Source organism: Diadema antillarum, unplaced genomic scaffold, assembly GCF_040938485.1.
Source record: "Diadema antillarum isolate AM-2024a unplaced genomic scaffold, OU_Dant_1.0 seq00001060_RagTag, whole genome shotgun sequence".
Lineage (NCBI taxonomy): Eukaryota > Metazoa > Echinodermata > Echinoidea > Diadematoida > Diadematidae > Diadema > Diadema antillarum.
In genome coordinates, this window is record NW_027271887.1 from 330,639 (window position 1) to 346,997 (window position 16,359).

Here is a 16,359-nt window from a genome sequence, read left to right on the forward strand (position 1 = left end):
ATGGTGGGATGTTTGGTGATACAACTGACCTACACATGATGCATCCAATGTGATAACTTGAACATTTTTAGAATCACTGCTCCCAATGGTAAACTGTACCTTTAACAAAATGTCCTGTGTTTTTATTGATATCATACCGGAAAAGTGGTAGCTTTCACACTGCTGTTGCAATAACTGTGCAATTACTGCTAGGAGTGAAGGGACACAGTTCTCAAGATGCTAGTTTACAACTGCCATAAGTCAACACTGAGGTTTATGTAATGAGATTTGTTGATGAAACCATTCAAACAAGGAAGTGACCAATGAAAATGCAACTTAGCGTGAAGACAATTTTTAAAGAATAAGCTGTAATGTTGCTTTTTCCTTCATGCACACATTTACTCACTGTTATGCTTGGAGCCATGAATGTCAGCAATGTATAAGATATATTGTGCTTTTTGTCACAAAATCAATCAATATTTATGATCATGATACACATCATAAAAATGATGTTATACACTGTATATTAAAGAAAAAATTAGGATCATCACATCTGACCTAGTGTTTCTCCACAAGGCACCTTCGTGTCAATTTCAAAGCTCGAGTGAGGCTTCACACAAATCCTTTTAACGGTATCATAGAAGACCCAAAGAACATAAAAAGTATCATAAATTATGACAGAGAAGAGGGCGTATTCATGCAATCTGTAAAAACATTGTTCTAGAGTGCAGTTTACACATCTTTGTAATATCATGAAGATTTCTAAGGCCTACACCATGTAACTCTAGGTCAACTTGTCATGCATTAAAATGACACAAAATAAGACAAAATAATTATGTAAACAAAATCTTTGGTTGGTATTTCATGCATGGAATATGACTGCTTCTGAAAATCTCTACCCATCACGACACTGCGCAAAAAGACGTCATGATGCTGTACTGAAACTTCATGATCAAATAATAGCATGTTTGCACTTGTAGTAATTTTAATGAGCAAAAGATGATATAATTGGTTCTCAACATGCACAAAATGAGAGAAACAAAAACATAAACATTCATAGACAAGAATGTCTCTTGGGAAAAATAAAACATATAAGCAGATACTGTGCCATACCCCGTTCAAATGTAGGACGCCAGAATGATGACAAATATGAGAAGCGTTATATGATCTGCACTTCAAGAGATACTCCCAAAGATTAATATTAACATATTTCACACAGGAGGGATGTCACTTGAAACATACGTAAGCTTTGTACCAAATTAGCAAGCTCCTCAGATCCCACATACACGATAGACGGAGAAACACATATAAAGATGGACAGACATACAGGTGGGAAGTTATACTTGAATCACTTTCTAGTGGATTGATTTAAAGGGATGGTATAGTTTTGGTTGAGACGTGGCTTCAGATTTGTAACTTGTTGGTGAGATAATGAGAAACTTGTTATGAAATATGAAAGAGTATATTGGGTGGCACACATAAGTATGCATACCTCATGGCATTAACCTGACTAAAGTGTTCACAACTTCCATATCTTTTTAAAGAAACTTCATAGTTTTTTCTTACTGCAAAAATCAGAAAATACAGAATTGTATTCATGCCTAAGATTTACCAGTTACTAGTATGAGCTGCTTTCCCTCTGATTTTTGATAACATTGTTCTTAACAAAAGCAGTAATAAATCTTTTTGGTAGGACAGTCAATTTGCTCTTCTTAACCTTCCGCTTCCTGTCTGAAAGATGTTATTCCTTCTTAGCCCAGGTGGCTGTAACAAATCTTTTACTTTTTGTCTTTTCTGTTTAGTATCTGTGCAACTTCTCAAATGATTTTAGCTGCTTGCCATAGTTCAATTACCCTCTTTCCTTCTGAAACAAATACATTTCCCCTTGTTTCTTGCCATTTTGTCGATCCAGCAGATTGACAGTGAAAATTCCAGTCCTTCAAGGACAACCTCAAAGATATAGTCCAAATAAAACAGCTGTAAATCCATGAAAAATTATCAAAAATTCAGCAAATTTCACATCAGGTAGGCTGACATCTTGGCAGCAATAGTCTGTAATTTCAGACTGATTGGACCTACAGCTACCGAGACAGAGCAGTATTGCACAATGAGGAGGGTATGCATACTTATGTGTGTCACTCTATATAATTCCAAGAATTCAATGTTTATTCGATGAAAATTGGTTTTGAAATGGCCGAGATATCGAAATGAAACAATCCTAAATAAAAAGTAGGACCCACCTTTTATTAGGATCGCTTTGTTTTTACTTTGTGTTCAGATATCTCAGGCATCTCAAAACTGATTTTCATCAAATGAACTCTGAATTCATCCTTAGACTGGTATGCTCTGCAGCATTTCAAAGTGGTTTCCAAGTATCTCGCAAAAAGTTAAAAGCTCAATTTTCATTTCCACCAATACTATACCATCCCTTTACACAAGTCACAAGTGGAGATGGGGAAATATCTGGCAGCAATAGAGTACGAACATAATCTATTACTAACACAAATATGCCCTTCATTCACAAAATATCGATAGAATATATAAAGTAGAGAAAAGGAAAAAAGGAGACACACTTATACAAAAGTACCCTGTATCCAAGCTTACACCATACCAAGCTGCAGACGTGGAGAGCTATGCGCAACTACCACTGCATTTCATCTTGCGAAGGGTTCAAAGACTTTTTTTTTTCACACCAAGATTTTGCCATGATAAAAAGATAATTTGTAGTAGAGATGATAAAGCTGTAGACTCCTTACCACTCTTTCTTGTGGCTGTAGATACTTGAGATGTGCTGCTGCTGGAGTCTAGTGGAGAGTGTCAGAGATAATTGCATGAGACCACTGTGCAGTATACAATTTATAGTCAGCCTACGATGTCTTCTTTCTTTTTCGGGTTTGTCTCACGATAAACGGTCCGAATGTTTTATCTTTAATAGTGCATGTGTGTGTGTGTGTGTGGGGGGGGGGGGGGAGCTGCAGGACGCAAGTGTCAAAGGTCACTGGTATCCCCACCATTTCAACTCGAATATCAGGACAAAACCCTTGGAAAATCACTTTTTTTGGGGGGGGAATTATTTTGCTGTTTGTTTGTTGTGGTTGTGGCTGTGGTTGTGGTTGTGGTTGTGGTTGTGGTTGTGGTTGTGGTGGTTGTGGTTGTGGTTGTAGTTGTAGTTGTAGTTATAGCTGTAATGTAGTTGCAGTTGTAGTTGTAGTTGTAGTTGTAGTTGTAGTTGTAGTTGTAGTTGTAGTTGTAGTTGTAGTTGTAGTTGTAGTTGTAGTTGTAGTTGTAGTTGTAGTTGTAGTTGTAGTTGTAGTTGTAGTTGTAGTTGTAGTGGTAGTTGTAGTTGTTCTTTTTCAAAGAGCCAAACTGTGTAGGGACCTGCACCACCCCCCCCCCCCCCCCCCCCCCAACACACACACACTCCTGTTTCCACTCCTTGGCCCCTGATGGTGGTTATTCATTTATTCATCTATTTATTTTAAGTTTTCAACATGGCCAAGCATGTTGAGAACCATAAAGAAGAATGTGTGGTAAAGCAGTCCTTGCTGGTTGTGATAGTATTTCCTGCTGTACAATATCTTTCCTAATTATCATCTCCGAATACACATGTCCCTACCTTTACTCTTCTGGTTCCAATATCTACAGTTGTAATGAACAGACTTTAGCACAACTGATGAAACTAAGCTGTAGGTCCTGCTTTAACAAAATGCCTGTAGGATAAGTGCTGTAGTTATGTTTTCTGTGATCGTGCAGATTAAAATGTTTGTACAATGTACAGTGTACGCTGTATGAGTAAAAAAAATGCATCAAATTGAATTAAGTAAACCTCACACATATTTATTTCTTGAATGCATTTTTACAACATATGATAAGTTTGTGTACCCTTTTTTTAAAGTACATGTACACAGCATCATGTACTTTGAACTGTTCAAACAGGATTCAATTCAGCTTGTTTAATTGAATAGCGATCTTCATTCCACATGAACAACACGATGACAAACGGTGGGGGGGGGGGGCACACAGCTATCCCAAAGTAGACATGATCATGACGACTTTGGTATGCTCTTTCGTTGTTTGTGCAACATAGCCTAAACTACATTATATCAGTGGAAAGGATCACAGACTTTCATAACTTTCGTGAATAAGGGGCACTGACGTGCTCAATCACTACATTTTTCTCTTTCTGGAATATGGAACTGTTCTGGCACAGTTTCCAGGGTCATGATAACAATATATTGCTACAAAAAAAAAAAAAAAAAAAAAAAAATAGACAACTAACACTGGCTCTCGTCTCCTTACTACAGTTAGAGCAGATGCAGTTTTGACATTGCACAGCAAATGGCACGTACATATGTATCCATCACCTTTCTTTCTCATTTCAAAGGTAGTATGCTGTTGGTAATCTTCTCCTTCTTCCTGTACTGTGCAGAACCTCCAGAGAGTATACAATGTACTCACACATCTATGGTAGGCTCTCACTCATAACAAACATGAGACTCGAGGCATAAAAGTGCACAATGTATATCGCACAATGTATATTGTACAGGTTTCTTTAAAAAAAAAAAAAAAAGTTTTGTTTGTTTGTTTGTTTGTTTTTTTTTTTTAAACAGGGCATTCAGTTACAAAAGTTAAAGTTAAAAGTTACAGGGCATTCAGACGCAAGAAATTTATACTAGAACGGTATAGCTATACCGAAACGGTATAGCTATACGATGAATTTATACGTCTGAACACTGACTAACGAAACGACGTATAGCGAAACGACGTATAGCGAAACGATGGTCAGAGCATCGTTTCGAACTAGAACGCGATAACGAATCAGCATTGTGCGTCTGAACGTATGGCGACCATAAAACGGTATAACTGGGCGGGGCTTAATGGGAGCGTGTATTTCATTCATGTTCTTGATGGCCCAGTTATATGGTAAGTTTTAATTTCATTCTAATTCATGAAATTTTGTCAATCAGTTGCAAATTTTGATCTCTCTTTCCATGAAGATCTACAGGGATTTCCTTGTTTTATTTATGTTTTTTGTTTATTTGTTTGTTTGTTTGTTTGTTTGGGTATTTTTTGGTTGTTGACGTTGTTGTTATTGTTGTTGTTGTTTGTTGTTTGTTTTTTTTTGGGGGGGGGAGCCCTTCTGATTTCTTTATACAAGGATTACCTGTGTCAAATTTTCCACAAAAGAGACAATGTACAATGATGTGTAAACTTAGTCATTATGGAAGAAACTTCATATCTGAACATGATTTCATAGACAGGGTTCAGCTACTGTACATCAATACAAGATAAGAGTATCATTTCTCATAAAATATTACAATTAACACTGACAACTGTATAAAATGTCAGAATCTAGATGATAAAAGTGTATACATGTAAATCACGTCTGAATATGGAAACACTATTAGATGTGATATTTTGATCTCAAATATAAAACTAAGTTCCTGTACTTCAGTCTACTGCTTGTACACTTGTACTTATACAAACATGAAATTTCCACTTGGCACCTAAGACCATTAAAATCTTTGTTTCAATCTAAATGACTCACAGAACCTTATAGATGTCATTAATAGACCTCTATTCTCACTTAACTGAAGAACTGCAAGAATTCATCTCAGTTTGAAGTGTGGCTTTCCCTGAGGTGGTCTACAATATAGTCTAGAACTTGCAATGATAGCACAGTTTAGTTAAACCTTTCCATGTTTTAAACTGCCGCTTCTGCCATGGTTTGTAAACAAGAAGTACTTTAGAATTAGAAATAAAGAACAGTCCGTCAGATTGACAGACGTAGAAACAGAATACATCCTACTGCAACATACAGCCTGTGTATGAAGCATTCATGACTGCCATATCAACCAACGCAGTGCAGTCATCAGTTTCAACGGCCACTTGTCATGATGTGCATACACATGGCTGTCATTAGCACAAAAGGCATGTCTTCATCAGCCCGAAGTTTCAAAATAGCACGCTATCTTGCGGTTATCAAACTAACCCGATGTCAAAATAGCGCGCTATCTGTGTAGTGAAGACGCAAATAGCGCGCTATTTGATCGGGGAAAATTTTCCCCAAAATCTTGGTCTAGTTCGTGAACTAGAGCACTAATTTGTGAAATAGCGCGCTATTTTGGGTGCATCTCCATCAGCCCGAAATTTTCTCGATCCCTCCACGCTTATGATCCGGTCAGCCAGCTGGCTATGGAAAGCGCATGTACAAGCTAGTGACTGTGTATAGTATACATACACGAATGGTGTATTCAAGGATCACATCTGTGTACTTAAACTAGGTCTACTCGTGACTCCTCTCACCTCACTGTTAAACTCAGTGCCATGCACGCTGGCTGTTTTTTTGTACTTCTTCTTCTTCTGGTCCACTCTACCTAAACTGAAGATTCTTGCAGATTGTGTGTATTTGGGGCTTTTTTAAACATTGCAAATCGTTAATTTCATATAAGATACCTCACTGGACAGAGTAGCATTATAGATACCCCTTTGGAGAGAATATGCTGTACTGCTCACCTCCCTGGTTGTAGTATCGTACATACGGTGATAAAGGAGATTTTGCGCGGGGAAATCCACTTTCGAACCGCAAGCTAAGCAGAGTAGTGATGCAAAGTGCGCATGCATCAACTTCGGGCTAATTTCCCTAAGCGGGCCGTTCGAGCCGACGACGCACATTCGCGGTATCGGGCTATTTTCCAAGACCGCAATTATATCCCGCTAGTTTGAACTTCGGGCTGATGAAGAAACGCCTAAAGAAACAGATCATACCACAAAACATCCAAGAACACACTACATGATGACGACCAGCATGAGAGGTATGGAACATCTAGCATGATCCATGTATAGGGTTTGAAATGCAAGGCCCAGATGTCGTTTCAGGATTTTAAGCCTCCTTGAAACAGCACTTTAAAGTCTAAACTCTGATGACGCATTCTCACATTCCTGACAAGTCATCATCTCATAATACATTCTATTAGTCAAAGTGCTTCTAGACTAATGCCTGTACATTAAACTTGATTCTGTGCTAGCCATTTTTGTTGCATCCCCAACAAGCCCATTACCAATTAGCTACCTGCACAACTAGACACAGCGGCACTAATGTACTTTTGTGTTCATGTAGATATCGTAAATTCCGCATAACCAAACTGCAATAAAATTACATGAAATATGTGTAAACCAATATCTAATCTCCAATCACTCATTGTGTAAATTCAACCTAATCTGTTACCAGGAATCATTGATATGGATGTTGACTCGCATGCTCAAAGCAAGTCACTCTTTACTAGCTCCACAGCATATTAACTGAAGGTTGGCATCAAATTCTGGTACCCACATGTTCACACAAAATTTGATAGCGAACTTCAGTTTCAGATTGTGTAGGCAGCGTATGCCGCAAAGCTTGTAAAGAGCAAGTTGATCTGAGCGGTGACATGAAAACATCTCATATTTGTGTAAAATTAGATGGCTAACTTCAGTTTCAGATTGCGTTGGCAGCATACCCTGTGAAGCTCGCAACATGTGAGTTATTTTGAGTGACGACATGCAAGTCGATGTCGATTTAAACTTTTTCTCATAACCAATCTGGTTCAAATTATTGTGAGAAATTACTGTATTTCCTTTATTTTGGTGCACTTTGGTTTTGTGGAATTTGAGATATTTACATGGATACTAAAGTATCATATCAGCGCTGATGCACGTACACGTGTATTATACGCACCTTCAATGTCTCTATGCCTCCTGAATGTAGTGCGTCGTAATGCCCTTCTTTCCTTCTTGGCCATTTAAATGAAACTGTTCTCTTGAGGGAGAACATTCCTGAGAATATCCTGCCCATTGCAAGCTTTTACAAATGGTCCACCATCACTATGATGATGTTATTCAATCACTGACTGGAAATTTGACTAAAACAATGACTAATCCACTGATCAATAATATTGATTAATACTGTTGTTCTATTCATTTTTTTTTCTCTTGAAAGAATATGGGTCAATTTCAATTGATTGTCATATGATTACACTGCAAATTGATTGCCTTGGGAAATTCATCTTTGAATGATTCTGAATCAGATTCTTTGTGGAAGTTCAATAAATATGCTCTACACAAGGTCAATGAATCAGATTGTAAACATCTACAGCTGGCAGTAGAAGTCTAACTGCTTTCATAACATAACTAGAGAGGGGCCGTCAAAGGCGGCAGACCCACGCCTTGTACAAAGTCGGGGTAAACATAATGTGCATTCGGTCATCTACCAGAATTCGGTCACTTAATTGCCAGTGTGCTTTATCACCAGCCTGTGAGTTCTACCAAAGATCGTACACTGAAGTGTACGATCTTTGGGTCTACAGTCACATCACACGCAAATCACATCATTTCACATACGGTAACACTCATTCACATCAGGAAAGTCCTTTAGTCTCCTCCAAAAATCCATCGAAAATCCCAAATACCACCGTCAAAAGTGCAGAATCAGAACTTTTCCAAGCGCGCGCGAATTAAGTCCAGTTTTAAGAGTATATTGTCTACGCGACGGGTCGTCGAAAAAGCGCTAAAAATCAAGAAATACGCCGTTTTCTTGCGGGATATTTTGCTCATAGCAAGCCGAGAGTGTGATGATATCAAAGGTCGTATGAGTGTACGATCTTTGATGGTATCCACAAAAGCGCAAAAGAAAAACAAAATTTACGTACTCCCTAGGCAATTTCCCCTATGATTAGTGTCTACGGAAATTATTCAATGCAAGGGGTAATTGAATGCAAATGTCTACTGCACCAGTATTCGGTCACCAACGAGCGCCGCAACGTCCCCGATGCAATTTTGCACCAACAGTGTAGAGCGTGATGCATTTTAGGCGGCCTTGCACACGCATTGACATTGAGCGCGCATATCGTGCAGTGTAACTGACCGAGCAAATGCTCCTCCAACGAAAAAAAAACAATCAATGTTAATTTGAAAAATCATCAAAATACGGGCCAGTTTGTGACGACGGAGAACGAACTTTCATAAATCTAGAAGGAAATAGTCCCTCAAAAAGGCCTTAACGTAAATTTCGGAATTCTTACGAACATTTGAGCAGCGAAGTCGGATCGTTTGGGAGTTTATGTGTTCGTATGGTAGCAGAAAATCGCAAAGTGAGAAACGGGAAATTTTCGGAGTGGTCACTATATCATGGGGTCAAAACTTCAAGGTCACACAGAATTTGCAAGGGTCAACCGATTATCACCAAAATCTAATCGATTCTTTCCTGCCATTACCCAAACATCCCCTGAACATTTTGTGCAAATCCGTTTACCCGTTCTCTTGTTATCTTGTACTCAAACAAACAAACAAACAAACAAACAAACAAACATACGGAACCCTTTACATAACCCCCTGCCGATTTTCATCGGCGTGGGTAATTATCCAGACAGTTACAGTTGGCATTTTTGCCATAGCTACTCAGGCCATCCTGTAAAATGAAACAGGACTGTAGATTAGACAATTTGAGCATCTATTCTTTAAAGGACAAGTTCACCTTCATAAACATAAGGATTGAGAGAATGTAGCAATATTAGTAGAACACATCATTGAAAGTTTGAGGAAAATCAGACAATCCGTTCAAAAGTTATGAATTTTTGAAGTTTTTGTGCAGTACCCGCTGGATGAGAAGACTACTGCAGTGTATGAATAACTTAGATGTCACATGCGTACAACAATATAAGGAAAATATAAAGAGAATTTCACAAAATTTCATCTTTTGAAAAAAGTACACATTCCCCTGACTCGTTACCGATAAATGTTATGGATAATATTTTCCCCCTGCCTTTAGAAAGAGTCAAGTCAATTGCTCTTTTATTATGCGAAAAAAAGTGAAAATATGTTGAATTTTCTTTTATATTTTCTTTATACTGTTGTACGCATATGACTCACAAGCTGTAGTAGTCTCCTCATCCAGCGGTTCCAACACAAAAATTTAAAAAATTCATAACTTTTGCATCGATTGTCCAATTTTCCTCAAACTTTCACTGATGTGTTCTACAAATATCGTTGCATTTTCTCAATCCTTATGTTTATGAAGGTGAACTTGTCCTTTAAGAAGACAGTATACGGCCACACATGTGTCTTTACCACCAAGCCACACACGTGTGGTTGTATCCATGGCCCGAGAAACTGGGTACAGCCACTCGCATGTATTGATACACTAGACTGTATCTGTACACACAAAGGAGAATCTGGATATCACTGTAGCCACATTATCATGCGATGTAAAAAGAAAAAAACTAGAAATGTCGCTACAGCGACTGGTTATACCCCCGCCAAACAACATTTCATAAGCTTTGGTCAAAAAACTGAGGAAGTAGTTAAATCCGCAAGATCTTTCCTTGATCTTCTGCCATTAATATGCCGTTACCATGGCAACGTACTTTCGGGTACTGTCGAAAAATGCGTCTTGCACATCTACAACCAAAGGCACACATCTGTACCAAATTTCATGGAAATTGGGCAAAAACTGAGGAAGTAGTTTGCAACACAAAATTTTCCATCATTTTGGCTCATAATATGTGAGCTGTTACCATGGCAACATACTTTTTGTCACTGTCAAGAAATGTGTCATGCTGACCTATATCCTAAGACAAACATTCAATATGAATTCCATGAGAATTGGAAGAACACTGATGAAGCAGTTTTGCCATGAAGCATTTTGCCCTATATTTTACCAATAACATGCCGTTACCATGGCAACGCACTTTTTGCCACTGCGGAAATATGTGTCTTGCACATTAACATATTCAGATGAACATCTGTACCTTATTTCATAAAAATTGATCAAAAACTGTGGGAGGAGTTCGCGACGCAAGATTTGTACCCATTTTTGCCCATAATATGCCGTTACCATAGCAACGTACTTTTGGGTACTGTCAAAAAATACGTCTTGCACATCTACAACCCAAGGCACACATCTGTGCCAAGTTTTATGGGAATCGGTTGAAAACTGAGGAAGAAGTTCGCGACGCAAGATTTGCAACGGACAGACCGCCTGACCGACCGCCCGACCGCCCGCCCGACCGCCCGACCGCCCGACCGCCCGACCGACCGTCCGCTGATTCCCATATACCCCCTTCAAACTTCGTTTAGCGGGGGTATAAAAAAACATTTTGTCATGTCAAAAACGTCAGGCCTCAGGTTTGGTGCGTTCTGATTTCGCAATCGACCGCCAGAAACAACACAGCCAGCCAGCCGCACCAGTGCAGCATAGAGAAGTTAGTGGGTGGCTTGTGGACCCTGTATGCTTACTTGGAGTTTACTTGGAGTTTACTTGGATGTAGAGACGTAAAGCGTTGCTTATTTGCCCCTCCAGGTTTCACTATCCCTCTGATATGGGCTGTACAACATACTTTAGGGGATGGCTGTTCCAGTGTTTCTCAAGGATAGTTTTGAATTGATTTACACTTGTTGCTCTGACAGCTGCATCTGGCAAGGAGTTCCAGTTGTTACAACTGCGAACAGAGAAGGACTTGTGGCCCAACATACATGTATACTGTAAAAGTGGATTTTTTCGCGCGACTAATTTTTCGCGCTCCACATGGTTAGAAGAGTTTCGCGTGTTTTTAATTCCGCGGAATCAAAACGTCAACTACTGGAACATATGACAAGCAAAAATATTCGCATGCTTTTATTTTCGCGCTAGTTTCTAGTTGCGCGAAATGCGCGAAAATTTCAACACCGCAAAAATTTCCATTTTTACAGTATCTGGATAGGGTTTTCTGACTTTCATGCTTATACTCGTACACAAGCATGTAGTGCTTATTCAGAAAATATGCACACTTTAGCTCTTTGTGTTATGTTGCTTGACCTTGATGTTTGCAAGCAACACAATAAAAGCAGTAACTTGTCGATAGTGTAATGGCAATATGCTCGTGTTAGAGTTTACGTGTTGTGTGTTGATGTGAACAGCGTTGCACTAGCTAGCATGCAGCCGCATGAGGCACGACGTGTAGCCGCATGTGATGTGGCTACACACACACACACAGCAGGTTCCCCATACGGCTGATATATCCAGCTTTTCTGTGTGTAGGCCTATATATGTACAGTATGTATGGCTGTATCCAGTGACCTTTGAATGTGGGCCTTCAAAAAACGTTTGTGACAAGACCGAAAAAAGCAAGGAGAAAAGACGAGAAGGAAATGAAACTATCATTTTAAGGAAACAAAGTTGTCTAGAAAAAAAAGTAAGAAAACTTTGAAGTCATGTTCATCGTAATAATGGACATGGTAGCGCTTGAATATTACCATGATGAACATTACGTGTTGATGGGGCTGTATCCAACTGGCCTCTCACAGCACAGGCTAACTGTGCAGCTGCTGTGCTGTGGAAACATTAATCTAACGTTAGTGTATTATACCTAGCCAGAACGTTTCTGCTGCTGTTTCTGTTTCTGTTTTGGTTCCGTCGGTATAGGAACCCTAACGTTACTCAGAATCAACTGTACGGGTAAACCAGCAACGTTGTATGGTCATGTGAAGGATGTATGTGCCGGGCAGGAGAAGTGTTTCACATTTGGAGTTCTAGAAATTAGAATTCAATACTTACTAAATAGTCACACGCACGAGTGTGGCTGTCAGTGATGGTGAGTAGGGATTCCAGGGTTCCACTTTAACGTTACAATACAAAACTGGAACTACAGTTGTAACATCGCTTTAGCCAACTTTAACGGTTAGATCTAAGAAACTCTACAACATCAAGCCCAACACAAACAGTGACAATTTACAAAATGCAATTAAAAAATAGGGTCTAAAAGTAGATGAATTAAGTTTAGATAATAAATAGACATCATAACAATTAACATATGGGCCATTCTCAGATTAAGTGTTCAATTCCACGTGAGTAAAACCGAAAAATCAACCACAAAGTAATACATTCAAAGATGTGTTTTTGGTAACTTCAAAACCAGTCAAATACGAAACAAAAAGTGGAACATTCTAAATGATGGCCATTCATTGAGTAAAAATGGATTGAAATAGAGCATCATATATGATTTTTGATCACCAATCAGATACGTTACCACAAATTTACATGTTGTAATGGATTCCTAACTTTGAATTAAATTTACTGTTTTTATCCAATTTCTGTTCAGGAAAAGACATCTGTCCCCCCTAAAGATATTGGGATTTTTCAAGAGGTAAAGACGTTGTCATCCCTTGCTAGTTGGTAGAAATTATTTCTGTGTGGTAGGTTGAAATATGTTTTCTGCTGAAATAAAATAAAACCTTAAGATTCACTTTGTATTTTTAACAAATTTCGCTTACAAATAAAGTTTTGAATGCCACAAATCATGCAAAGGGAACGATCCGATCTGGAATTTGCACAGGAAACAAATATGAATTGCTTTCCTGGGAAAATAACTATTGAAAAACATCGAATTGCCTTTGGTAACGTATCTGGTAAAATATAACTAATAATTTTAGTTGTGTATGAATTAATAAATATTACCTGTTTAGTTATTTACTTTATGAATTGATGTAAAAATGAATGATGTAAGCCCAAATTAACAATTTTAAACATTGTACTAATATTTAAACTATGAAATGTAGTGGAAAAGAGCCCTAGATATGAGAGCTGAGTTCTTCATTCACAGAATATTCTCATCTTACGTTTGAATGTATTTATCCATCTGACTATAAATATTCATTAAGTTTTGATGGATAATGCAAACAAGGTTTAAAAAATATATTTTTGCAGGCACTTAGAAGGAAGTAGGTACAGTCTCTATGAACTTGATATACTAAAACGTTGTTTTATCTATGGTAACGTATTTGGCTCACCCCTTTTAATGAAAATGAATAAATAATTGTTCAACTTATCAATGAATCTTGAGTAGTTCTTCATATGTTGAAAAACACTAGAATAAATATGCAACAGAACACTGAAACTTTTCTCGGAAGCTTTTCATAAACTAGTTTTTACTCTTTCAAAGTTAGGTAACGTATCTGGTGTACCGTAAATGAATCCGTCGGTGAAGTTACAGAGCAATATCTACTGAATATTCTTCATTTGAACATAACTTTAATTTTTTTATAGAAGCGTCATTCTATGCAGAATTGTTTTATAAACACTTTGTTTTACATAACATTATTTGTCACCGTGGGTGCCCTGAATAATACGTAACGTATCTGCTAAATCTGAAAAGCAAAAAAATGCTATGCTGAATCATAGCTTCGTCTTGTAAAATAAACATTAAAAGTTGTTGCATAGAATATGAGAGTGGCTGGGTTTTATAGATTAAAACTTTGGAATTTGTGAACACACAAAGATTTGTTTGTCAAAACATGTACAATTTTTTTTCCAGCATTTTGATTATGTGGTAACGTATCTGTCGGAAAACTTGGCATTAAGTTGTGAAACACTGACGCAGAAAGAAAAATCATGTGGAAGTGTTGCTCTTTTTCAACTTCCTGTCCTTTTGGTGTAAGAATATAATCCTGAGGTCCAACAAAACGAAGCATGTAATGTGAAGGGATGAATTTTGACCAGATTTGATCCCGTGGAAGCACAAGACCAACGAACAAAATTCGGTCACGTATCTGCGGTAACGTATCTGTGGTAACGTATATGGTCGATCATGATATTATGAGAGCGATATCTACCGAATATTTCTCACTTGTACTAAACTTTAATGTTGAATCGATGCGTCATTCCGAGGAGTAGCGTATAATATACAATTTGTCTGACATTGCAATATCTGTCGCAGTGGGTGGCGTGAAATGTATGTAACGTATCTGTCCAAATAAAAATGTAGAAAACCGATATTTCAAACATTGTACCGTATTCTCAATAAAAAGCTGTTGCACAAAAAGTACTTGCAATGTATGAAGTATATCCTCAGGGTTTCATATACTCAGGGTCAGTGCATAGTCTTGTTATTTTCGCAATGCTGTAACACTAAAGAAACTGGTAACGTATCTGGCGGTGAATTTGGCGACAGGTTTCAAAAGGCAAAAAAAAAAAAAGTCAATAGAAATTTTGGAACTTTTCGAGTATTGTGATTAGCACATATGATTTGCTTATCGTCCATGCAAATGATATTTGGAAAGTGTGTTTGTGGACGGAGAGGAGCAATAAAACATAATTCTAAAATAGCCGGCGACACTGCGTTTTGGGGGTCTTAACGAAGTTTAACAGCAAAATTTTATACAAAAAGGCAGACAACCGCATTTGATCGTGTTTATTTTTAACAAATAATGTCCTCGTGATATATTATAAACATTTAAATAGTATCTAATAGGTTTCAGGGAACCGCAAACGGTCATGGAATGTCGGCGACACCAAAATTCCGTATTTGCACGCTTTTACTGAGAATGGGCCATATTCATAACTAAGCAGCTGCCTAACCATGCTATTTAACAACTGGCATACGTTCAACATGGGTTAGAGATTGGCATTTCACTGATGAGATAAGTTCTAACGTTAACGTTAGAGAGACAGTGACCAGTGTTCTATGGCTATCTGATTATTAGATGGTTTCCATCCACTGATCCAGGAAACGAATTCATGATACTTACCACTGGTGGATGCCATCTTGGTGATGTGAGATTAACGATGATGATGTGGAACTCCTATGCCCGTTTCTGATTAAATAGAAAAATGGTTGTCGCCAAGTATTCTGCTACGGTGCAATGGTGGATTGTCACTTGGAATCAGTAGATAAGGTGGGACTTCGGTCGTCAGAGGGAGTGGGAATGTGTTGCAGAACGAGCGACCACACACGTACACGTACAGCTACAGCTAGCTCAGTGCATTGCGCATGCAGCAGCAGTAGAGCCGTAGCCAGCAAGCAGCCGCAACGTCAACGCAAATGTATTGTATGTTCAATGCACACAGTCTCGACTCGTGCGTGGATGTACTGTACGTAAGGTACGTGGAAGCTGCAAGCATGCACAGCTCGCCATGGGAGACCGAGCGAAGTACCAGCCAAACGTAGATGGCGTTAATCCCATCATGGACCTAGCTAGGTCCATGATCCCATGAACGGCACTGAAGCTAGAAGGATTTGAAGCAGAAGCGACATTGGATCTCCAAAAAGAGAGTACTCGACATTATTTGTAGTGAAAAAGAAATATCTTTGTTGATCTCCCACAACTAACAGGGACAACATTACGTAATGATTATAAATCAAAAGAGACTAGATGACAAAGAATCATACCTACAGTACCTAGTCTTCTGTTTTAAAGGGATCGTATATTTTTGGTTAAGACCTAATTTCAGGTTTCTGTATTCTGTAATTTCCCCCTAACATTTTTGGCGAGATAATGAGAAACCTCTTATGAAATATGAAAGAGCATGTAATCCATGAGGAATTCTACGTTTATTTGATGAAAATTGGTTTTGAAATGGCTGAGATATTC

At 38.3% G+C, this 16,359-nt stretch overlaps 1 protein-coding gene across 3 annotated transcripts in view; it reads right to left on the reverse strand.

Moving 5' to 3' along the window:
- LOC139743238 (CMP-sialic acid transporter-like) overlaps positions 1–15,710 on the reverse strand; it is a 38,789-nt gene extending 23,079 nt beyond the window's left edge. The window contains exons 1-2 of one of the 3 annotated variants that reach the window (XM_071653733.1): positions 15,517–15,710; positions 2,736–2,783 (exon numbers count right to left, since the gene is read on the reverse strand). In XM_071653733.1, the coding sequence (XP_071509834.1) occupies positions 2,736–2,783; positions 15,517–15,532 (64 nt within the window). In that variant the 5' untranslated portion in view covers positions 15,533–15,710. Of the gene's footprint in view, positions 1–2,735; positions 2,784–7,696; positions 7,857–15,516 lie in introns of those variants that run through there. The other 2 variants (XM_071653732.1, XM_071653734.1) reach the window with 2 other exon arrangements.
- Positions 15,711–16,359: the final 649 nt, after the last annotated feature.